The 19,304-nt window shown below is 46.9% G+C and overlaps 1 protein-coding gene across 5 annotated transcripts in view; it reads left to right on the forward strand.

The window, feature by feature from the left end:
* ADAMTS9 (ADAM metallopeptidase with thrombospondin type 1 motif 9) overlaps positions 1–19,304 on the forward strand; it is an 86,636-nt gene that overhangs the window by 40,020 nt on the left and 27,312 nt on the right. For all 5 annotated transcript variants that reach the window (XR_008821261.1, XM_056334784.1, XM_056334788.1 and 2 more), the window contains exons 20-28: positions 171–381; positions 1,139–1,303; positions 2,413–2,577; positions 3,452–3,571; positions 5,364–5,468; positions 5,611–5,778; positions 5,974–6,258; positions 6,920–7,081; positions 7,671–7,847. Coding sequence is in view for 4 of the 5 variants with exons in the window: in XM_056334784.1 (XP_056190759.1) it covers positions 171–381; positions 1,139–1,303; positions 2,413–2,577; positions 3,452–3,571; positions 5,364–5,468; positions 5,611–5,778; positions 5,974–6,258; positions 6,920–7,081; positions 7,671–7,847 (1,558 nt within the window). In the remaining variant the exon portion in view is untranslated. The remainder of the gene's footprint in view (positions 1–170; positions 382–1,138; positions 1,304–2,412; positions 2,578–3,451; positions 3,572–5,363; positions 5,469–5,610; positions 5,779–5,973; positions 6,259–6,919; positions 7,082–7,670; positions 7,848–19,304) is intronic.

Genomic DNA, 19,304 nt, shown 5'->3' on the forward strand with positions numbered 1-19,304 from the left:
AACATGAGTCGCCTCAGATTTTTGGAAGCCAGAAAACATTGGGAAGTATTACAAAGAGCCAAAACTTCCAGTTCAAGACTGTATATTCCTCATTTATGTCAAACACCCTCGAGCACGTTACTGGCAGAGTCCCAGTGCCCCGCAGCTCATGTTTGCTCTCCCCGGCTCAGGTGGCACGTCGCGAGGAAGAGCGAGTGCACGGCCCAGTGCGGGCTGGGGTACCGCACCCTGGAGATCTTCTGCTCCAAGTACAGCAGGCTGGAGGGGAAGATGGAAAAGGTCGACGACCGCTTCTGCAGCAGCCAGCCCAAGCCAAGCACGAGGGAGAAGTGCACTGGGGACTGTAACATGGGAGGGTGGCGGTACTCAGCCTGGACCGAGGTAAGGGATGCTCGGTGGTACAGCAAACACTGTCTCCTTCTTGCACAGGGGTATGTCGGGCTGTTCAGTTTGCAAACATTGTGTCTCTAAAAGCTGGCTGCAGTGATTCTGCTTCCATTGCTTTTTCTGGGGGACACTAGTCCAAATCAGCCGGGTACTCCTTATTTTCCACTGCAATTAATTTATGCTTTTAAGCATCCCAAGGTCTATCTTGATTATGTTAAGCCCTGCTGGCTGTCTTCTCCCATCAAAGCTGGCACCACTGCCCAGGAGTTGGGGAGAACATGTTACCATCAGCAGAGGACTCTAAATTTGTTTCGTTTACATTTTTTAGTTTTTCCATGAACGAGAAAATCTCTGAATGCAGGCTTGGCACCAAGAGAACGATAAACCTCGGGCTATCTAGGGAGGGCACAGTGAAGAGGGGCTGGTGAGAGGGAATTAATCTCTCCTAAAAAGAGTGAGCAACAGCCTTTTGGAGAACTGAAAGGCAACGCTTGTAAAAGTAATAGTGAGGTTATAACCCGAAATGAATTTGTGAAACTCATTGCCATGAGATTTTATTAAGCTTAGCAAGATTGGCTTTTTAAAGGAATATATAAAGTAACAGCCTGTTACTTAAAGTACAAATTGTTCTTCTGGAGGTTTTCTGCAGTCTCTTCACAGTCCGGACTGCAAAGAGGGAGAAGGCAATAAATGGGCTCTTGGATCATAATAGGGTGGCAGCAAACTATTTACTCGGTGTCTCTCCATCCAGTGCTCCAAGAGCTGTGGCGGGGGCACGCGGCGGCGGCGAGCTATGTGTGTGAACACCTACAACGATGTCCTGGACGACAGCAAGTGCAGTCAGCAGGAGAAGCTGACAGTGCAGCGATGCAGCGACTTCTTGTGCCCCCAGTGGAAAACTGGTGACTGGTCCGAGGTAGGTGCTGGTCACCAGGGTGGGCTCACCCTGCTGCTTGACCACCCTGAGGGGCTGGTACCTGCAAAGATATATCTCTGTCTCTGCTCATCCATTGTGTTCTCTCTGGTGGCACCGTGCCTCCTGCAGAACATCTCCCTGAGCCTGTGCAGAGGGAGGCTTGGGACAGCCAGAAAGTCACTGGTCTTGTCCCTGCTGGTGAGGTGGCTGTTTCCCTCCCTGCAAAGCCACAGGGGGTTAAGTCCTGTCCAATCCTGGAGTAATTTTTCCAGGGTTCATCTGCTCCTTTGGGAAGAAAAATATCTTCTGCCCTCATTTTCCCTTGAGATTGTCCTCATGAGCCCTGGCAGCTCTGGCTGTCGCTGGAGGGCAGGATTTCACCCTACTGTCTTGCTCAGCTGTCTCCCTGCTGCTTATTACTGATACCTCTCCCACAGCTGCTGGTGTCCTTTGCAACGCGACAAAAACATATCTTGATCGGCTTTTCCCTGCAGCAGGACCAGGGATGCTGGAGAACAGCCTTCAAAGGCTGCGTGTCACCTTTGTGGCCAAATATCTCTCATTTCTGTGAATCACATTCTTTTAGGAAATAGTGAAAGCAATTAAGCAAGTGGGAACAGTGATTGTTCTCTGCAAAATATCTGTCTTTTGGGTCTAGCTGCTGCCAGCCCAAGCCACGCTGGGGCGGTGGAAGAGGCACTGGCAGCTCATGGGAGCTGAGGCCCTTAACATGCACACTCGGGGCTGAGCAGGCTTTTTGCAAGCCTTTGGCACCCCGTTGTGCACAGCTAAAGCCCTGTAGGGCAGTGCTGTGACTTCGCCCTATGTCTCACAGCTGCTGGAAGTCAAGAGCCTTCGTGGTCTTGCTTTGCCTGTGCTGAAGGGTCCCAGCCTGCCTGTGCTGTGGACCAGGTCCTGAGAGCAACCCTGCCTTGTTGCAAGACGCTCACATGTGTTACAGCACATGTGGTCATTAGCTAAAGAGCTGCCTCTCGGCACCAGTTTTTAAGTTGCAACAGGTCTCCAGGTTTATTTTTCAGTGCTGGGGCAGATGCTGAGCCAGCAGTGCATCCTCGGCACCTCCTGAGCTTGTGCTTTACTCCTCCCAGTGCTTGGTCACCTGTGGCAAAGGGCACAAACACCGCCAGACCTGGTGCCAGTTTGGAGAAGATCGCTTAAACGACAGGTTTTGTGATCCCGAGACGAAGCCGGAGTCAGTGCAGACGTGCCAGCAGCAGGAGTGCGCTTCGTGGCAAGTGGGGCCGTGGGGGCAGGTACTGCAGAGCCGCTGCGGGGCTCCTGGTCCGTGACACCTGGGTGCTGCTGGCCGAGGCTGGGTGCCACCCTTTCATCCATGTTCAGCAGCGTAACTGTGTTAATTGATTTGCACACCAAAGCAGCCCTCTGTTCGCTCGGGTTCAGCGGACGGGCCAGCAATAACAGTACCTGCCCTTTGTGCTAAATTTAATCTCTGTCATACTAAATCGACTGTGATTTTTCAAAAAAGGGTTTCCAAGGTTACGCTCCTAAATCCATATTTAGGCACGTAAATACGTGGCCTGATTTTCACAGAAAAGCTGCTCCCATTGAATAGCTTTTGTTGCTTTTAATATTTTCCAGTTTCTGGGTTGATGAGGTTTTTTCCTGTTAAAATGCAAGTTGCTCATTTCTCCCAGAGTGTTCTGGCATCTCCTTTTCCACAAAGCTGTTAGCTCTTGACTTAAAAAAAACAACAACAAACCCAGACCAGTTGTCCCAGTCAGACTTAATTTCCCATCAGCAAAATTATTCATTAGTCACTTGTGCTACTTACTGTGGGGCTGAGCAACCAGTTTTAAAGAAGGATATGATGCAGGTTATACCAGACTATGATTTATTGTGTGCAGCGAAGTAAGTCATTTAAATGCTCGCACCTTCATTCCTGAGGAAGCAAGTGAAGCGTGCGAGGCTCTGGTGGGCACAGTGAGTTAAAACTTTGACCTAATTTAAAGCTGAAATGCATGAAGTGGAGAGAAACCAGAAGGGAAACTGTGTTTTATTTTTGCTGCTCATGCTACGTGCCTAAATGCAGGCTGGGCTGATTAATACTTTCTAACCAAAGCAGCTACTCGGACCCAGCAGTTCTTTCTCCCATCTGTCCTCTCCCAGTGCACCATGACTTGTGGCCAAGGGTACCAGATGAGAGCGGTGAAGTGTGTCGTGGGCACCTACGTGTCAGTGGTGGATGATAACGAGTGCAATGCGGCAACGAGGCCAACAGATACCCAGGTAAATCCTGCTGCCCTGTCTCCATTTTTTCTGCCAGCATGTGTACAGAGGCATCCAGGCTGCAGCTTCAGGGGATGTCTTGTCACAGGAAAGGCTTGCCCCGAACACCAGCCCATGCAGAGCAGTATCTGCTGTGTGGCCCTTGGGAAGGTGCAGCACAGCACCCCACTGTTTTGGTAGAAGTGGGAAAGAAGAAAATTCAGAGAGTTCCCATCCAGACCCTCTCCATGTGTTTAACCTGACACTCTGAAGCACCAGATTGCTAAAAAGGCAATGGACAACTTGTTGTGAGAGCATCCAGACTACTTCACAGGTTACAAATTACCTTTGCTTATGGCTTGTATGCATGGAGCTCTGGTCATAGTATGGGATGTGCAAGGGGCTGGCCAGATTCAGAGCTAAAGCTGGTCCCTAATTGCTCGTGAGCTAAAGAAGCAGCAGTAGATGAATATCGGAAGACAACCAGCCACCAGAAGGATGAGACAGTATTTACTAACCTCAGAGGCTGGGGTCTCAACACAGCAGACCCCTCCTTTGGCTTGCGTGGGGTCTGGGATGCCTGGCTGCATCTGGGCTCACTTGGCTGCAGGACTGTTGCCGTCTGGTACCAATGAGGGCTAGGGGCTGTCATGTCTTGTCTGCTGCACGGGATACTGCAGGACACATGCCAGCTACAATTCCAGGCACATCCCCTTGGCTGGATAAATTAAGAAATGCTGCACACCCTCTGCAAATTTTCTGAATAGGATTTCCATGCTGTGTTGGCTGGTACTTAGAAGCAAATGTGTAAATTCCCATTTCAGGCAGAGGATGTGTCCAGGGTGTCTGAAGGAGTTGAATAAAACAGAACATTACCACCTATCTGTCATCCAGGAGAGTCATAGTGCTGGTGCCCTGCCCAGCTTCTGTCCTGCATGACTTCACAGAGTTTAACTAAGGCCACAACAGTTAGGAAAGGGCTGTTTTTCCCATGTATGGAGACCAACTGCGCTATAGTCAAGGGGTAACAAACCCGCTTATCATCAGCCATCATTTGGCATGCACATTTCCAGCGTAAGTAAAATCATCGCAATGCAGAAATCATTCATGCCATTTGTCAAGAGCCGCTCTCTCCCTTGCAGTGACGATCGGTATTAATTTCCTTTTTGGCAATGACTACTTGTAGGTTCATGAACCAAAGTCATGGCTATTCATCATTTCTGTTGCCAGACCTCCCAGGAAGTCCAGACAGGACCAGAACCCCCCTGTTAGGCACCATACCAAGGCTGAGCGGAATGACATGCCTGTCACCAAAACCTTGCATGCTTGTTATGTGGTGAAGATCAGGACGCGAATATAGGTGGTCTGGTGGGCTGAGGGAATCAAAGAGCTGCAATCAGCTCAGCAGCGTAACCTTTAAGTGGGCTGCAGGTCTCACGCTGAAGGAAGGGAGCTTTGAAGAGAGATAAAGTTGCTGCCTTGCAGATGTGTGTTCATACCAGAACTCTCTTAATGAACTTTCATCTTTTGTCTCAAAAACATCTGGTTTTAATGCATGAAGGTGGCACATGGTTATGGGGGTCCCTATTGTAGAGTCTCCTGAGGGTTCTGCATAGGAAGCCCTCAGGGTACTGATACCGAGTTTTGCTGATTCACCAAGAGGATGCAAGGAGAAAGCCTGCCAGCACACAAGCATGCAGGTCATAGACTTTCAAGACGTGTGCTGCTCATCATTACATCGAAGAGAAGGTGGTTTAACTGACACATCTGCAAACTCCTGATTTCCCTCTTTTCCCTCCTATTTCATGTATAGGACTGTGAAGTAGCAGCATGTCCTCCCCATCCAAATAGTCCTGAAGCCAAGAGATCCATACCGGGCATTCACAGGACGCAGTGGAGATTTGGATCCTGGACACCGGTAAGCATGTGTCATACTTTCAGGATTACTTTACAATAAATAATGTGATGTTTTTAAGTGCATTTGTTCAACTTTTTGTTCCAAAGCCCTTGTAATATATATCAGGAAACTTTCTAGTGGAGTGCTTGTTGTTCTTCCCTAGTGCTCTGCAACCTGTGGGAAGGGTACCCGGATGAGATATGTCAGCTGTCGGGATGACCAGGGCTCAGTGGCTGAGGAGTCAGCTTGTTTCCACCTCCCGAAGCCATCAGCCACCGAAATGTGCACCGTGACACCGTGCGGGCAGTGGAAAGCCTTGGAGTGGAGCTCTGTAAGCATCACGTTGTCTCTTGCAGGAGAGCCTTGTAGACCTCATTACTGGAAACATGTTTCGGAAATCTGTCACGCTTGCCCTTTTATAAGTGGGGAAGATTCAGATTTTCTGCTGTTCGTTATTAGCAATAGCTGTGTGTCCGGTTCTCAAAGCAGACATGTGACTGTGTCTCCTTTTCCCACTGTAACGCAGTGCTCGGTGACTTGTGGTCAAGGTAAGGCAACGCGACAAGTGATCTGCATCAATTACAGTGACCAGCTGGTGGATAGGAGTGAGTGTGACCCAGATGACCTCCCTGCCACCGAGCAAGACTGCTCCATGTCTCCTTGTCATTCAAACAGCCATGACTACGGCAGGGCCATCCACCCTTTCCTCTATCCGGATCATCGCCTGAAACTGCACCCCGGAGGCAGCCCGAACCGAAACCGCGCACACGTACCAGGAGGCAATCAGTGGAGGATTGGTCCCTGGGGTGCTGTAAGTGCCCTGATTTTCTTATTGATGGGGTTTGTTTGGTTGGGTTTGGTTGGGTTTGGTTGGTTTTTTTTCCAGGCTAATCCAGCCTTTTATTAAAGTATAAAAAATACAAGGAAAAGAGGGACCCTTCTCCCTGCTGCCTGCTCTCTGCTCACACTTGCAGCAGGATGCAGGCATTGCTGCTTAGCCTCTCGCACCTCGTATCTCCAAGGTTCTCCAGGCAGAACACTGATGTTTTCCATGAGGCAGACGCCAGCCTTTGCTTCTTGGCCATCTCCCGGGATATTTACAGCTGCAAAGAGCTGTTGCCAAAGCACAGCAGAGCCTTAATGCCAGCTCCTCCCACCCCAACCAGTTTGCAGCTCTCTATCAGGGAAGTCCCTAAAGGGAATTAAGCACAAATAGGATGTCAAGCACTGCATTAAAGCCAGTGGGGATTACTCACCTGCATAAATCTAGTCTCGTGTTTATTTTCTTTGCTTAGTCAGCACCTAAATCATTGCACTGCTATTCGTAATAGCTGGGTTTTGAAGTTAATAATACCTGTTAGCTGTATTAAATTTCTAGCAGTGCATTCCCACGGTGCAAAGCACTGGGAAGAAGCTGGGAATGCAAAATTATTCCCGGACTCAACGAAGCCATGGGCAATTGTGTCTTTCAGTGCTCTAGCACATGTGCAGGGGGGTTCCAGCGGCGAGTTGTGGTGTGCCAGGATGAAAACGGATACACCGCAAATAACTGCGATGAGAAAAGCAAACCCATGGAGCAGAGATCGTGTGAATCTGGCCCCTGTCCTCAGTGGGCTTACGGCAACTGGGGAGAGGTGAGTGCACCATTCATCCCGGGCTCCCTGCGCAGGGCCAGGCTTTTGTTAGCAGGTGGCTGAAAAATGATGGAGAAGAGGGAGAGATCTTGGTGACATTTATTAGAAAGATTGGAGCATGAAAGGCAGCCTCTGATAAATGAATGAACCCTAGTACCTGCTTGGTGGTGTTTTCCTTTCTATTTGTCACGGGGAATTTTTCTTCCCAGGCAAAAGCAAATTCTACAAAAATGGAGATTTATTTTTTTTCTTTTTAAGAGAAGTCTAGTTTGACTGAAGGCCTTTTTATTTTAGTACAAACACTGCTCCTTTCTGAAAATTCATCTGAGATGAGCAATTAGAGACATTAACCTCCAGTGTCATGTTGGGTCTGGCAGTATGGTTGTGGAGCAGCATGAAAAGCTTTGGGAAGAGAAGCTGAAGCAGCTGATGCTCCATCTGAGGCTCCTGCAGCCTTTGTGGGGGGATTTGGCTGGAGTGGGTGGCTTGGGAACAGAACCAACCATTGGGTCTTGGGAGGTGCTAGTGCTTTGAGCAACCGTTAGCAGCTGCCCAGACAGTGATTGCTCTGTCCTCTGCTGACTTCCAGTGCACGAAGCCATGTGGGGCAGGGACAAGAACACGGCTGGTGGTGTGCCAGCGCCCTAATGGAGAAAGGTTTACGGATCTGAGCTGCGAAATCCTTGACAAGCCACCGGACAGAGAGCAGTGCAATGTGCAGGACTGTCCTAGAGATGCTGCCTGGAGCGCTGGTCCTTGGAGCTCGGTACGACCATAAACTCTTTCTCTTTGTGAACCGTTTTGTGGATATCCCATAACAACAGATTTAACTTGCTTCAAACCAAGGTGCTAATGCTTCATGTCTTAAAACTGCACTTAAAGAGGATTATTGACAATATATTCAGAATAACACCTGTTCAGGAAGGGCTTACATTAGGGCAGCTTGAGTCCTTTAATTTAAAAGGCACTTTCTGCTAAGTAGCCACCTTTGTCCGTTTTATTACACTGTGCGAGCGCTGTGCATTATGAGTCTTGGTTCTGACTGAGTTCTTTGCATATGGATTTGAACCTGGCATTTAAGCAGTACATTTCCATTGAACTTAAATTGTTCTGGTATTTAACGGTAATACTGCACTGTGCACCTACTGGTTTACCAGTCGCGTGTTTTCTGCCAAAAGCAAGATGACAGGGGGAAATGTGCCCTAAATTGCATTAACTCCCAAGCATGTACAAGCTTGTATAGATGTGTGTGCGTGTCTCTACCTGCCCCCACACACACAGCTATACAGAAACCTGTGTGCATTCACACCTGTGCTCTATTTCTGTTCCCGTGTATATATGATATGAGTGTGATATACTGTGCAAAGGCACCTGTAAGCTTTTCTTGTGCATCTCTGGTTCTGGAAAGTTACTGTCTGGCCTGATCTCCAGCTGCTGCTCTAAATATCATTAAGACAGCAAGGGATCAGCGAGGTGGTGGAAGGCTTAAAACCCTGGGAGCTTTTTTGTAACAATATAGAGTGTGGAGCAGGGGTGCCTTAAACTGCTCCTTTGCCACTGGAATAGCCTGCTGCAGGGATGCTCCTGTGAGGGCAGAGCAGCCCTGAACTGCAGGGCTGGGATGCTCGTTTGGGTGCCACAGCTTTGGAATTCTCCCTGGCCAGAGCAGCACCTCCTGCTCGGCGTGGAGCCCCGGTGTGCAGTGTGGGGCTGAGCCTTGCGCCGAGGCGAGAGCTGCCTGGTGCACTGGAAACCACGGACCTGCCCGGTTTGGAGTGGCCTTCAAACAAATGTCAACCTTGATTGTGTATCATTTGAAGAAGATGTTAAAAAAAAAAATTATTTAATCTGACTCAAAAGCACTTTATAGGAAAAGAGGCCTGTTTGTAATGTATTGGACTTCCTTAATTGTCACAGTTGGAAAAGTCACCTTGCTAAAACATAACCACGCTCGTTTCTGCGGGTGCTTCCAGTCATGCCTTCGGTAACACTCCTCGATATCTTTATCATACCTCAGTGAGTTATGCAATAGCCATAAAACTGCTGACCTGGTGTTTATACGGTGCTTTACCAGTACAAGGGACGGTGATATGAATAATTTCGTTTGAGGTGCTAATGTATCACTTGTACACTGATAGAGCTGGTGCTAAAAATGAGCGAGGTGAGCTAAGCAGAGCTAGGAACGTGTGCGGTGGCTTCCCCGCAGAGCTGCCGGCTGGGAGCTGCTGTGTTACCTGTGCCGGACCGTTTGCAAGAACCCAGGGGGCGGACAGAGTTGTGTTGCATTTTGGTGTCGCTCGGCGTTCAGCCTCCTCACAGCTGTTCAGGAGCAGGCTCCAGGGCTGCGTCTGCTTCTCTGTGTTGGAAATGCAGGGTGCAGTCCTGTATTTTGGGGTTGGGTTGGTTGGTTTTGGTTTTTTTGTCCACCCAGAAAAAGTTCCCTTGACTCTACTCAGTCTTATTAACCTTGGTGGGTTGTCCTCGCTCAGCATCCCGGGAGCGGGTGGGATGTCTGGCAGACAGGCAGAGGGCAGGGGCATCCTACCCTGCCTGTGGCATCTCCCACCGGCTGCCCCCGGTGCTCGCAGCCCCCCGGCCTCCCACAGGTGATGGGGCTGCAGGGCTGAGCCCCAGTCGTTGCCACAAAGTGACTTGATTTTTCAGTCTTATTTCTGAGGTGTCCTTTGGCTCTGATGTAGGGGACCCCAGAGCTGTTTGAAAACCAAATTTTATCTATGGGGTCAACAGGCTTGGTGTCCCTCCTGCAAAATACTCCACATGTATGTCTACCTCGTGCTACTACTGTAGGTAGTAACATCCAAATCTTTTTTTTTTCTTTAGTGTGGTATCACCTGGATTTGCTTTAGCTCTGTCATTGGTTACAAACATCATTCTGTAGCTGTACGTACTTCATCTGTTGGGATGGAGTGTCACTACCATATTTTTTTGGTCACTTTTGAAACAAGAGTATAGTATTAGCTGAAACTTTTCAGCAGTATGGATTTATGTATTTATGTAAAAGTGTATTTATTTTTCCAATATTGTTATTTAATTTTATAAAAATATTGCATACATTTACGATGTTTAATGTTAATGTTGAACAATGAAAATTAAAGACAAGTAGAATGTAATCATAAATGAATTTGTATAATGATTTCTAGAGTCTTTTGCTAAATTAAGATCATATACTTAGTTTTGGTATCTTTGACTATATTTTCTGAAATGGTACTGCCATGTTCCATCTTTTGACTCGCTTTTCTTTTACTTTGTTGTCCAACAGAAACTGTCATTCGCAATAATTAAACACAGTTTAAAGTGTCTAAATTACAAAGTTCAGATAACTAATTTCTTGCAAGCACCTGTCTGGCTTAGCTTTACTCAAGTTTCAGTGAAATTAGTACCATAAAATGCATACAAATTAAAGCAGAGAGAGTCTGAGGAGTCCAACCCGCAGTCCTCAGGTGAAATTCCATTGGGATTTCATACAGTAAACAAGTGATTTTATCTGACTGGTTAAATCCAGGTTTTAAAGAAAGAATTAAATGAATAAAGAGGTTCTGTATGTCAATGATAATTTCATAACGGGAGACTGGTGAGATACCATGTCATTATAATGGGTGTTCAAGGAGGGCTAAGAGGAGGTGACCATTTTATATCCTTGTTTATTTAAGAATATGTATTTAAACACTGCAGAACTGTACACCATGTGATAGACCTGACCTTTTTATTAAAATAATACTTTAGAAAACATGCAGAGACTGTCACCAAGGTACAGAAAGTGGTGGGTTTTTCTCCTCTGACTGCCCCATGGCATGAACACAGATGTCCGTACATGCTCTCGAATACTGAGAGGAAATCTCTCCATGTTCTCCAGAGTGAGGGAGATGTTCACAGAGAGCATTATCCATCACTTCACTTAAAACCTGAGGCTGAACCCAATTCTCTCGGGGCGGATCTGCTCCTTGCAATCATTATTCCCATGAAACTTTGAATTTACCGTAATATCAAATTGTATCCTGATACAATTTATGAATAATGCTGAACGGACTTGTTGTGGGCTTCTCATTCTGTCTGAGTTAGGAAATGGGCACAGATAAGGTAAAACAATTATATCTCACAGCACCCAGTCCTGGTTCACTCAGGGAGTGATTTGAACTTTGCTGCACCAGGACAGTAATTATTTGACTTTGACCTGTGGAAGATGGATGGGTGGGGTTTTGGATTTGGTGGGGGGTTTTGTTGGGTTTTTTCCTTCCTAAAAAAAAAAAAGTATTATAATTTTAAAAGTAATCTGCTTTTTCAAGTACTTATTGCTTTTGGGTATCAAAAGTTCTAGCTGCTGATGCAATGGTTGCATAGCTCTTCGTGCCTGCAAAATGGCAGTGTGTGCTTCCCAGCTCTTTATCAAATAGGCAGAAACGCTGGCATCATAGTCCTTGACCGCCTTTTGATCTAACAATGAAAAATTGGAAGCTTAGCATAAAATAATTAGAATATCAGCTGGCTAAGCTCCAGGCTCTGTTATTGTCAATGTGAATTCAGGTTTTCGTTGGGACGATATTGCTGTTTCTATCCCCTTAGGCACTGATGGTTTTGCAGGGCTCTCCAGCTGCACGCAGGGACGTAGGTACTGGCGAAGGGGCTCTGGGCTCAGTGGGAAGCAGGAGGATTGCCTGGCTAACAACTGTGTCAGGGAGCTGGCACTCAAGAACTTTAATCTTAAAACCGGTGTTAGTGGAAAGTTCAGGTTATTTGTATTTAATTCTGTCAAAGCCCCAACATGTTGTTTACAGAATGCCTTCCCCGTGAAGCTGGCTGAAAATAGGCGGTTCAACAGCAATATTCTCCATGTCGTTGTTCTGATAATATTCTTAGCAGGCAGGATGTCAGCTCTTGCTAAGGCAGAAGTGATAACCAGGGGCAGATTTGGTTGCAAGTGTATATAACTCCTGTTCTATTCCTCTCTTCTGCAGCAAATGAATTTGCTGTGACAGCAGCATTACTGAGCTGCTGTATGATTCTTTACACATGTTTTGCAATAACAAAGCCATCCTTGAAAATGAAGTGATAGGCATGCTGAACTCTCCAGTCACTCAGTGATTCACATTGCTTTTTCTGTTCTTCATTCATATGATGACAGTTTAGGCTCTTGAGGCTGCGACCGCAAGTCTGTATTTCTCTGTAGTGCCAGGTATTACCAGAAAACTAATAAAAACTGTCCTACCCCAAGAGTCTGTGGGGGAAGGACAAATGTTTCTGCAGCAGAGGAAGGCTGTGCACATGGTCCCAGAACCCAAGCAGAAGGGTGCATTGCCTGGCTTGCATGCCTTTAGAAAAACAGGTAGAAATAGATGCCTTAGTGAAGATTTAATAAAGCTGATCCAGACCAAAATGGGAACTTGGTAGCCTATGGATATCCCCATCTGTCTGAAACTGTCTCCATCTCGGAGCTGTTTACCGTACGCTTAGGCTGGCCCACCAAGGCTGCTGTCCCTCTTGGGTTCCTGGCTGCCTCCCCTCTAGGATCACTCAGAGTGACTGACTCTAGGGACTGCCGGTTCGATGCGCTGATAAAAGGCAAGAAGTTGTCTGCTTTGGTTCCCCAGTCAGAAAAAGGGATTTGACAGCGCAGTCGTCTTTGCTTTTGTTTAAAAAATCAAACCAGATCTATTTCAGCCCTCTCTTATACTCCCTACTGTGTGACAGCCACCCCGAGCATCCCACCATCAGTGCCCAGCTTCAGCCACCCTCCAAAACTGCACATCATAGCTGGGAATCCACCTATTTGCTGCCTCATGCCCTTCTCAGACCTTCTCCCAGAGGGTAAATGCAGTTGGGGTTTTTATTTGAAGAGTTTCAGCCTGTTGGTCCTCCAGGGCAGCGGTGATGTGTGCTCCTGCGGCTCTTTCCTCAGCTAAGCGCCCACCATCCCTGCCAAGGCTCAGAGGCACAGCTGGTGGCTCCAGGCCAGTTACAGGTGGGTGAAGCCAGTGGTACCCAGCTGCTTGGTAGAAGAATGTCACTTTATTCCCTCTTGCTACTCTAAAATCTCCAATTTTTATTTTTCTTTCCATTTTTCTTGTTTGCCTGTCATCACCATCTCCCATTGCTACTTCTGTTTCTCCTTAAATAAGACGAACTATATAGATATACTTTTTCTATCAGTTTTGCTGACTTTTTCCTATCAGTAGTGCTGGTGCTCCATGGGTGAAAAAACAGCCATCAAAGTCCATTTACTACACTGCAGGTGAAGGACCACCCTGTGGCACTGTGAGCTTAATGCTGAGCTGCACTTAAGGGCTTTGCTGGATCAGCTCCTTGCAGGACTGATTTCCTGCAACTTAATGCTCAGCTGTTGCAACCCACGCTCCTCCCCTGCAGGCATCCGTTAGTCTTTGCACCCGTTGTGATCTGACCTGGTGGTTAAACCAAGTGTCTTTTAGTCTGATGGAGAATTAGAAGGATGGGGCAGCAGTGTCTCCTCTAACCTCCCCAAGACAGTGCCCAAATGCTGGGGAAGTACCAGGGCAATGAGCTGCAGAGAATGGCCCATCTCATCTGCTCCCCTTCCATAGTCTCTCCTGTTGCCATTGGCAGGACAGACAGGAGCTGGACCAGTGGTTAGACTCAGGAAGGTTATTTTCCTGTATCTTGAAACTCTTCTCTTTCCCCCACCACCAGGTGATGCAGCTTTTCCCAAGTTCCCCAGTGCACCATCCCACTGGGAGCAGGTAACTCCGTTAGTACTCACTGATGTTTCTCACCATGTATAGTCCAACCCGTGCTTCTGTCCTAACTTACTGCAAAATATCACCTTTCTCCAAGGAAGTACTGTGGCTGTTTGGCTGTATTTAGTGTGCCTCTGTGGTTGCCTTTTTATGCCTCTCCTCTTACACATTTTCTCAATGAGATGGTCATTGTCCAGGCCCTGCACAGCTGGCCTGAACTTGAACTGGTGGTGGGACCGCTGTTCAGTGGTGATGGGATCCAGGCTCTGTGTCGTGGCTGGCCCATCCGTGGCTGCTGGCTTCGTAACGTCTGCAGATGTCCTATGCATGCACATATGCACACACTTGCACACACGGGAGAAATAAGGCAATAAATAAAAGGGCAATTGCTGGGAATGTTTGTCTCCCAGAGCACTGGTTTTGAGTGTGGTAATTGAAATATCTGTTAGACTGCAGGAGACACATTAGAGCAGTAACATGCTTTCAAGAATGAGCTGTGAAGTTTAGCATCTTTGAGCAGATCCCTGAGCTGGGCATTGGGAAGTCTGTGTGCGTTTTTCCTATATTCCAGATTCACGCTGTATACCCCAAACGGCAATAACTGCTGTTGCTCGGATCCTAGGGACTGTAGTATTCAGAAACAAGGATGTGCGAAGATGAGGGATGCTAAGCACAAAGACATTTACGGTGTTTCTAACTTTCCTGGTGACTGATTTGTGCAGTCATTAAGGAAAAATGATGTAGTCAGCCTTGTTCCAAAGGCACTTAATGCTCTATTCATGTTTTAATTTTTACTAGCTCATGGGAGGGGTGAGTGAGCCAGCAGCATGGATGAAAATCTGTCTGATGCCCCATACCATGTGCAGGCTGATACCATTTGATCCCTACAGCATTAAGCCAAGATTTTCCTTTATAAAACCAGAGAGCGAGAAGCAGCCCAGTGCTCTTACAAACTCCCGGTGTGATGCACACCTGTGAAATAGGGCTGACATTCCTCAGAGAGCTCTTACTTTGTGTTTCACTCCATCTGACACGGAGAAATCCTGTTCTTGAATGGGACTTCTAAATGGCATTATAATACAACTGTTCACTAAAAATATGAAGTGTCAGTTAGCTTAGGCTGCTTGCTGCTTCAATTGCTACTCTTTTAAAAGTGCCACAGCATGGAAAATAAGCCTTATCAGTGCCTTCCACATCCCATTATACCTGCATCCTTGGGCAGCTCACACATTTCCTAATTTGAGGATACGCCGTCTAATGCCTCCCTTCCTGGAGAGGCCTGCAGTGGCTATTTGGGGTTTTTTGCTTGCTTGTTGTGCAAGTTAAGTAGTGCAGAGTGGGGCAGGGACACAGCTTTCAAGGTAGCTTGATGTGCTCACAGCCCTGCTGGTTTCTGTACTGGGTAACGTCTTGGTATGGGATGTAACAACAGGGTGGGTGAAAGAGGAGGAGGAAGTGATATTGACTAGGTGGGCACTATAGAAAAGGAGATGTATGGCTACTGCAATTACCTGCTTTTCTCCATATACCTCATGAGGTTTCCCGGCTCAGGGAGATTACTGTGTGACTTCAGTGCTCAGGGCCTTACATCTTGCAGAAGTGAAGGAGCCCAAGAGCATCCTTTCTTCCAGGCAATCTGCGCTGCTGGAGGAACAGGCTCCAAACACACCAGCCTCTTCCCTTTGCTGCAGCAACACATCAAGTTGGACGCTTTTCTTTGAGAAACTTTTTGGGGGGGGTTCCTTTTTTTTTTTTTTTTTTTTAACCTGTCACAAGACATCATCTGAGGTCACTCACCAGTCTCTGCGGCCGGGTTTGGCAGCGGGAAGGTGAAGGTTTAGTGGATAGTTTCATTTCTCCCTTTTGCAACTTATCACTTGGGAAACTCTGTGTCTCTGCTGCAGCGCTGAGAGCAGAGCAGCAGAGACCCTGCAAGCACTGCAGAGCCAGGGCCAGCCGCTGTGGGTGTCCCCCCTCGCCCGTGCCCAAGAGCCCTCAAGGGCACCAGGGAAAAGCCTGCTCTTGTGCACACCAAGGGATGCCCTCCAGCTCCAGGGTGGCTTTACAGGGGTTCTGGACAGTGCTCGCAAACCTACTTGGAGTAGACACTCCAAAATCCCTAATGTTCACGTCCTTTTGTCAAGCCTCCCATTTCTCTGGGGAGCCAGCCTGGATTAAGCATTTCTAAAGCCTCTTTCAAACTGCAGTGCAATGCTTCGGTGTGTTTCGCTCAGGTCTCAGGTCCAGTTGCCCTCCCTTGAATGTAGAGACCACTTTTCCCTCTTAAAAGCACAAAAATCAGATGGATTTTCTGGCTTTGTACCAGCTAAAATCGCCATGACCACGTGCTCTCGGCAGCTGGCCGCGTTAAGGTATGGCTCCCGCTCACAGCTTTGCAGGGAAGGAAAGCCGGGCTGGGTGAATCCCACTGTGTTCCCACCCCGCAGGCATGGGCTTCTCACCGTGCCGATGCACCAGGGGTGAGCCCACACTAAAACAGATCGGTGGAAGGAACAGGGTCTCACAGTAGCAACAAATACTTCCTAAAGTGCTGCAGCCACGGGAGAAACCATGGCATGGAGCTGCGCCCCTGTTTTAAGCCTGTTGCTTGTCTCGCTGAAGCCGAGGGATTTACCTGCTAAAATACCTTGTTGTGAGGCTAACAAGTTTGGATGGCACAGAGCTGCTGTTGCTGGATAACACACAAAGTCATTTTAAGACTTCTGGTAAAGGTCCAGCCGGAGAGGAGGGATCCGGGCTTTCCTTGGCAGTGTGTCTGCTGATGTCCCTGGTGCTCGAGAGACTTCAGAGGTGCAGAAGTCACAGGGCTGTGATCTCAGCGTCGGATAGCCGCAGTGTGAGTTATAGTACGGGCTGATGGAGACTAATAGGATGCTGAAATGTAACGACAAGGGTGCGTGGTTGGGCTCTGCTCGGAGTTGCAGGAGTTTACTGACATCCAGGAGCACAGCCCCCCATGGACAGGGGCTGTAACGCACGGTAGGGCTCTCTCGCTTTTCTCCTTTATTTCATCCAGCACATGTTTCAGCTCAGATTGTTGGAAAGGATGAACAAGGCCTTACTTACGAGCGCTTACTTTCCATATAATCCTTAATGTGTGGAAATCTAAACCTACAAGGATTGATTTTAATTTCCTCCAAAAAGTTGCTCCTGGCAGAATCTGATAAAGCCATATTTAGTCTAATTCTTCCCAGCCCCAGCCCTGCCCTTGGTGAGCTATCGGAGCATACCTATCTTTGGGAATTCACTTGGTGATCACCGCAGCTTGCATTCATTATCTTAAATACCTCCCAAATCGTTGGCTGATGCTTGAGAGGCCTGGAAAAGCGGTCTAACAGCATTTTCTGAAAACCTTCACTTTTGGGGGAGAATGTCCCCAGGTTCTTGCAGGTGGTTTGCTTTTCTGCCTCATGTTGAACTGCCCCTTCAATGCACAGTTTTGCCTTGACTGTTTTGTGCTGCCTCTTTTGACCAAGATTTGCTCATTTCTGCCCGGGGCTGTTGCACCCTTTGGGTACCAGCCCCCAGCCTGGCAGCGGCACAGCCCCAGTACGAGCTCCCAGTGCAGAAGAGCAGGTCATGGTCTCCCCACAGGAGGGTCAGAACCTGGGACCAGCCAGCCAGAAATTTTCTACAAGTTTTTAAGAGCTTTTGGGGTACATACTCTGGGTTTTTCCTGCTACCAGCCTAGTGAATCAAGTAGCAGCCTTTCTATTTTAGAGAGATCTTAATGAACAAGATAGACTGTCATCTTCCAAAATATCAGAGTAGGATGTGCAGCAAGGTTTAGTTTAAAGCAGTTTGCACGTGCTTGGTAAAACAGAATAATCTTCCTCATTCCTGAACTCTGAAACAAAAAACAAATTTTTGTGGAAACAAAAACACAAGCTTGCCGCTGTGCTGGAGCAGAGTGATGCCTTGTAGGAGATATTTAGCATCGTGTTCTGACCTTTCTGGAAACAGTTGATAGGGAAATATTTTTGTCCTATTTATTTAAACTTTTTCCTTTCCTTTATTTAAACTAGGCAGTGTATTTATTTGAAAAAATCACCAGCGTGCCAATCCCTGGTTCTTGGCATGTTAACAAAACGAATTATGCCATAAACATAAACCCCTTAAATCTGTGCTCAAATGCTTTGATCTTAATGCTCTTAGGAAAGTTCTTTTGTTCTTATTCTCCATGTAAAGCGCCAGGTGTGATTTGTGGTGATTTTAGGAGATAATAAAGATAATAACAAGAGGAAGGTTTACAGATCCTTTAGTGTACCGGCTATAGCTGTTTTTTGAAATAGTATTCCTATATTATTTTATGTGCCACAATAAGCTTGGTTATTTCTAAGAAACAACATAATGTGGTGTTCTCACACCATCCTCCATGCCTGGCTATCCTCCCAGGTTCACCCAGGGGTGTTGTTTGCTGCTGTGCCTCCATGACAGGCTGGAAACAGCATTTCAGAGCAATGTTTTCCCACTCTGGAGTGGAGGCAGGGATGGGTTGACCATGGGCATGCCCAAGTGCATGTGATCCTCGACTGTAGGAAGCTGGTTAGCGAAAAAGGTCAATACGGTACCTCGGTTACACCTTCAGGGCTGGATCCAGAGGTGATTAAAACCAATAGAAGTCTTTCTGTTGACTTGCAAAGAACCTTGGATGAGGCTGCTATTGCACAAAGAGCCACCTGTCCATCCGCAGTACTTGGAATTATTTTCTACAGGGGGGGAGGATAGAAAAGAAGTCAAGAAAAAAAAAAAGAAAAATATGAAAAGAGTGGTTTTGTCTGTTCTATTCAGATGTTTTAAAGAAAGCAAGGTCAAAGCTTACCTCACCATGGCACTGAAAGATACCATAAGTGGGTGGCAGCGTTTGCAGTGATGAAGAGTCCTGCTGGTAAAATTCAAAGTTTCTTCAGGGTCGAAAATAAATGATGAGGCTGATGGCAGTAGCTATGTGTGTTGCTTCCTTAAGTCATATGGCGTTGAGACGAAGCCCACTGTTTTGGGCTTTGAGTAAATTTTGGGTAAATTATTTTCTGCATGTGGCTCACACATGCTTCAAAACTACGTGCCAAATAAAAGCTGGAAATACCTAAGATGTATTAGAAGGCAGTTATGAAGTAGACTCTTTGCAAAGGAATTTTCAGTCTCTGATACTTGGTTATGTTAGACTTTTTTTTTTCTGTCAGTGCAAATGAGATCATAACTCACATGTGCATGAGAGCAAATGAGTGGTTTAGATCTAAAAATGCACAGCTGCCTAAATTTGATTTGTATTAAAGACAGACATAGAAATGATTAATTCCAGCATCTTGGGAATTACATTTAAGTATTAACAAAATTAGGGAAATTATGCCTCAACCTCTGAGTGCACCAAGGTATGCATGCAGTCTTCTTTGATCACGAGATAAATGTCAGAATCAGGCTCCACGCCCAAGTTAAGCAATTTGTAAAAGGGGAATAATAATTTTGGAAATGAC

Source organism: Falco biarmicus, chromosome 4 (genome assembly GCF_023638135.1).
Source record: "Falco biarmicus isolate bFalBia1 chromosome 4, bFalBia1.pri, whole genome shotgun sequence".
Taxonomy (NCBI): Eukaryota; Metazoa; Chordata; class Aves; order Falconiformes; family Falconidae; genus Falco; species Falco biarmicus.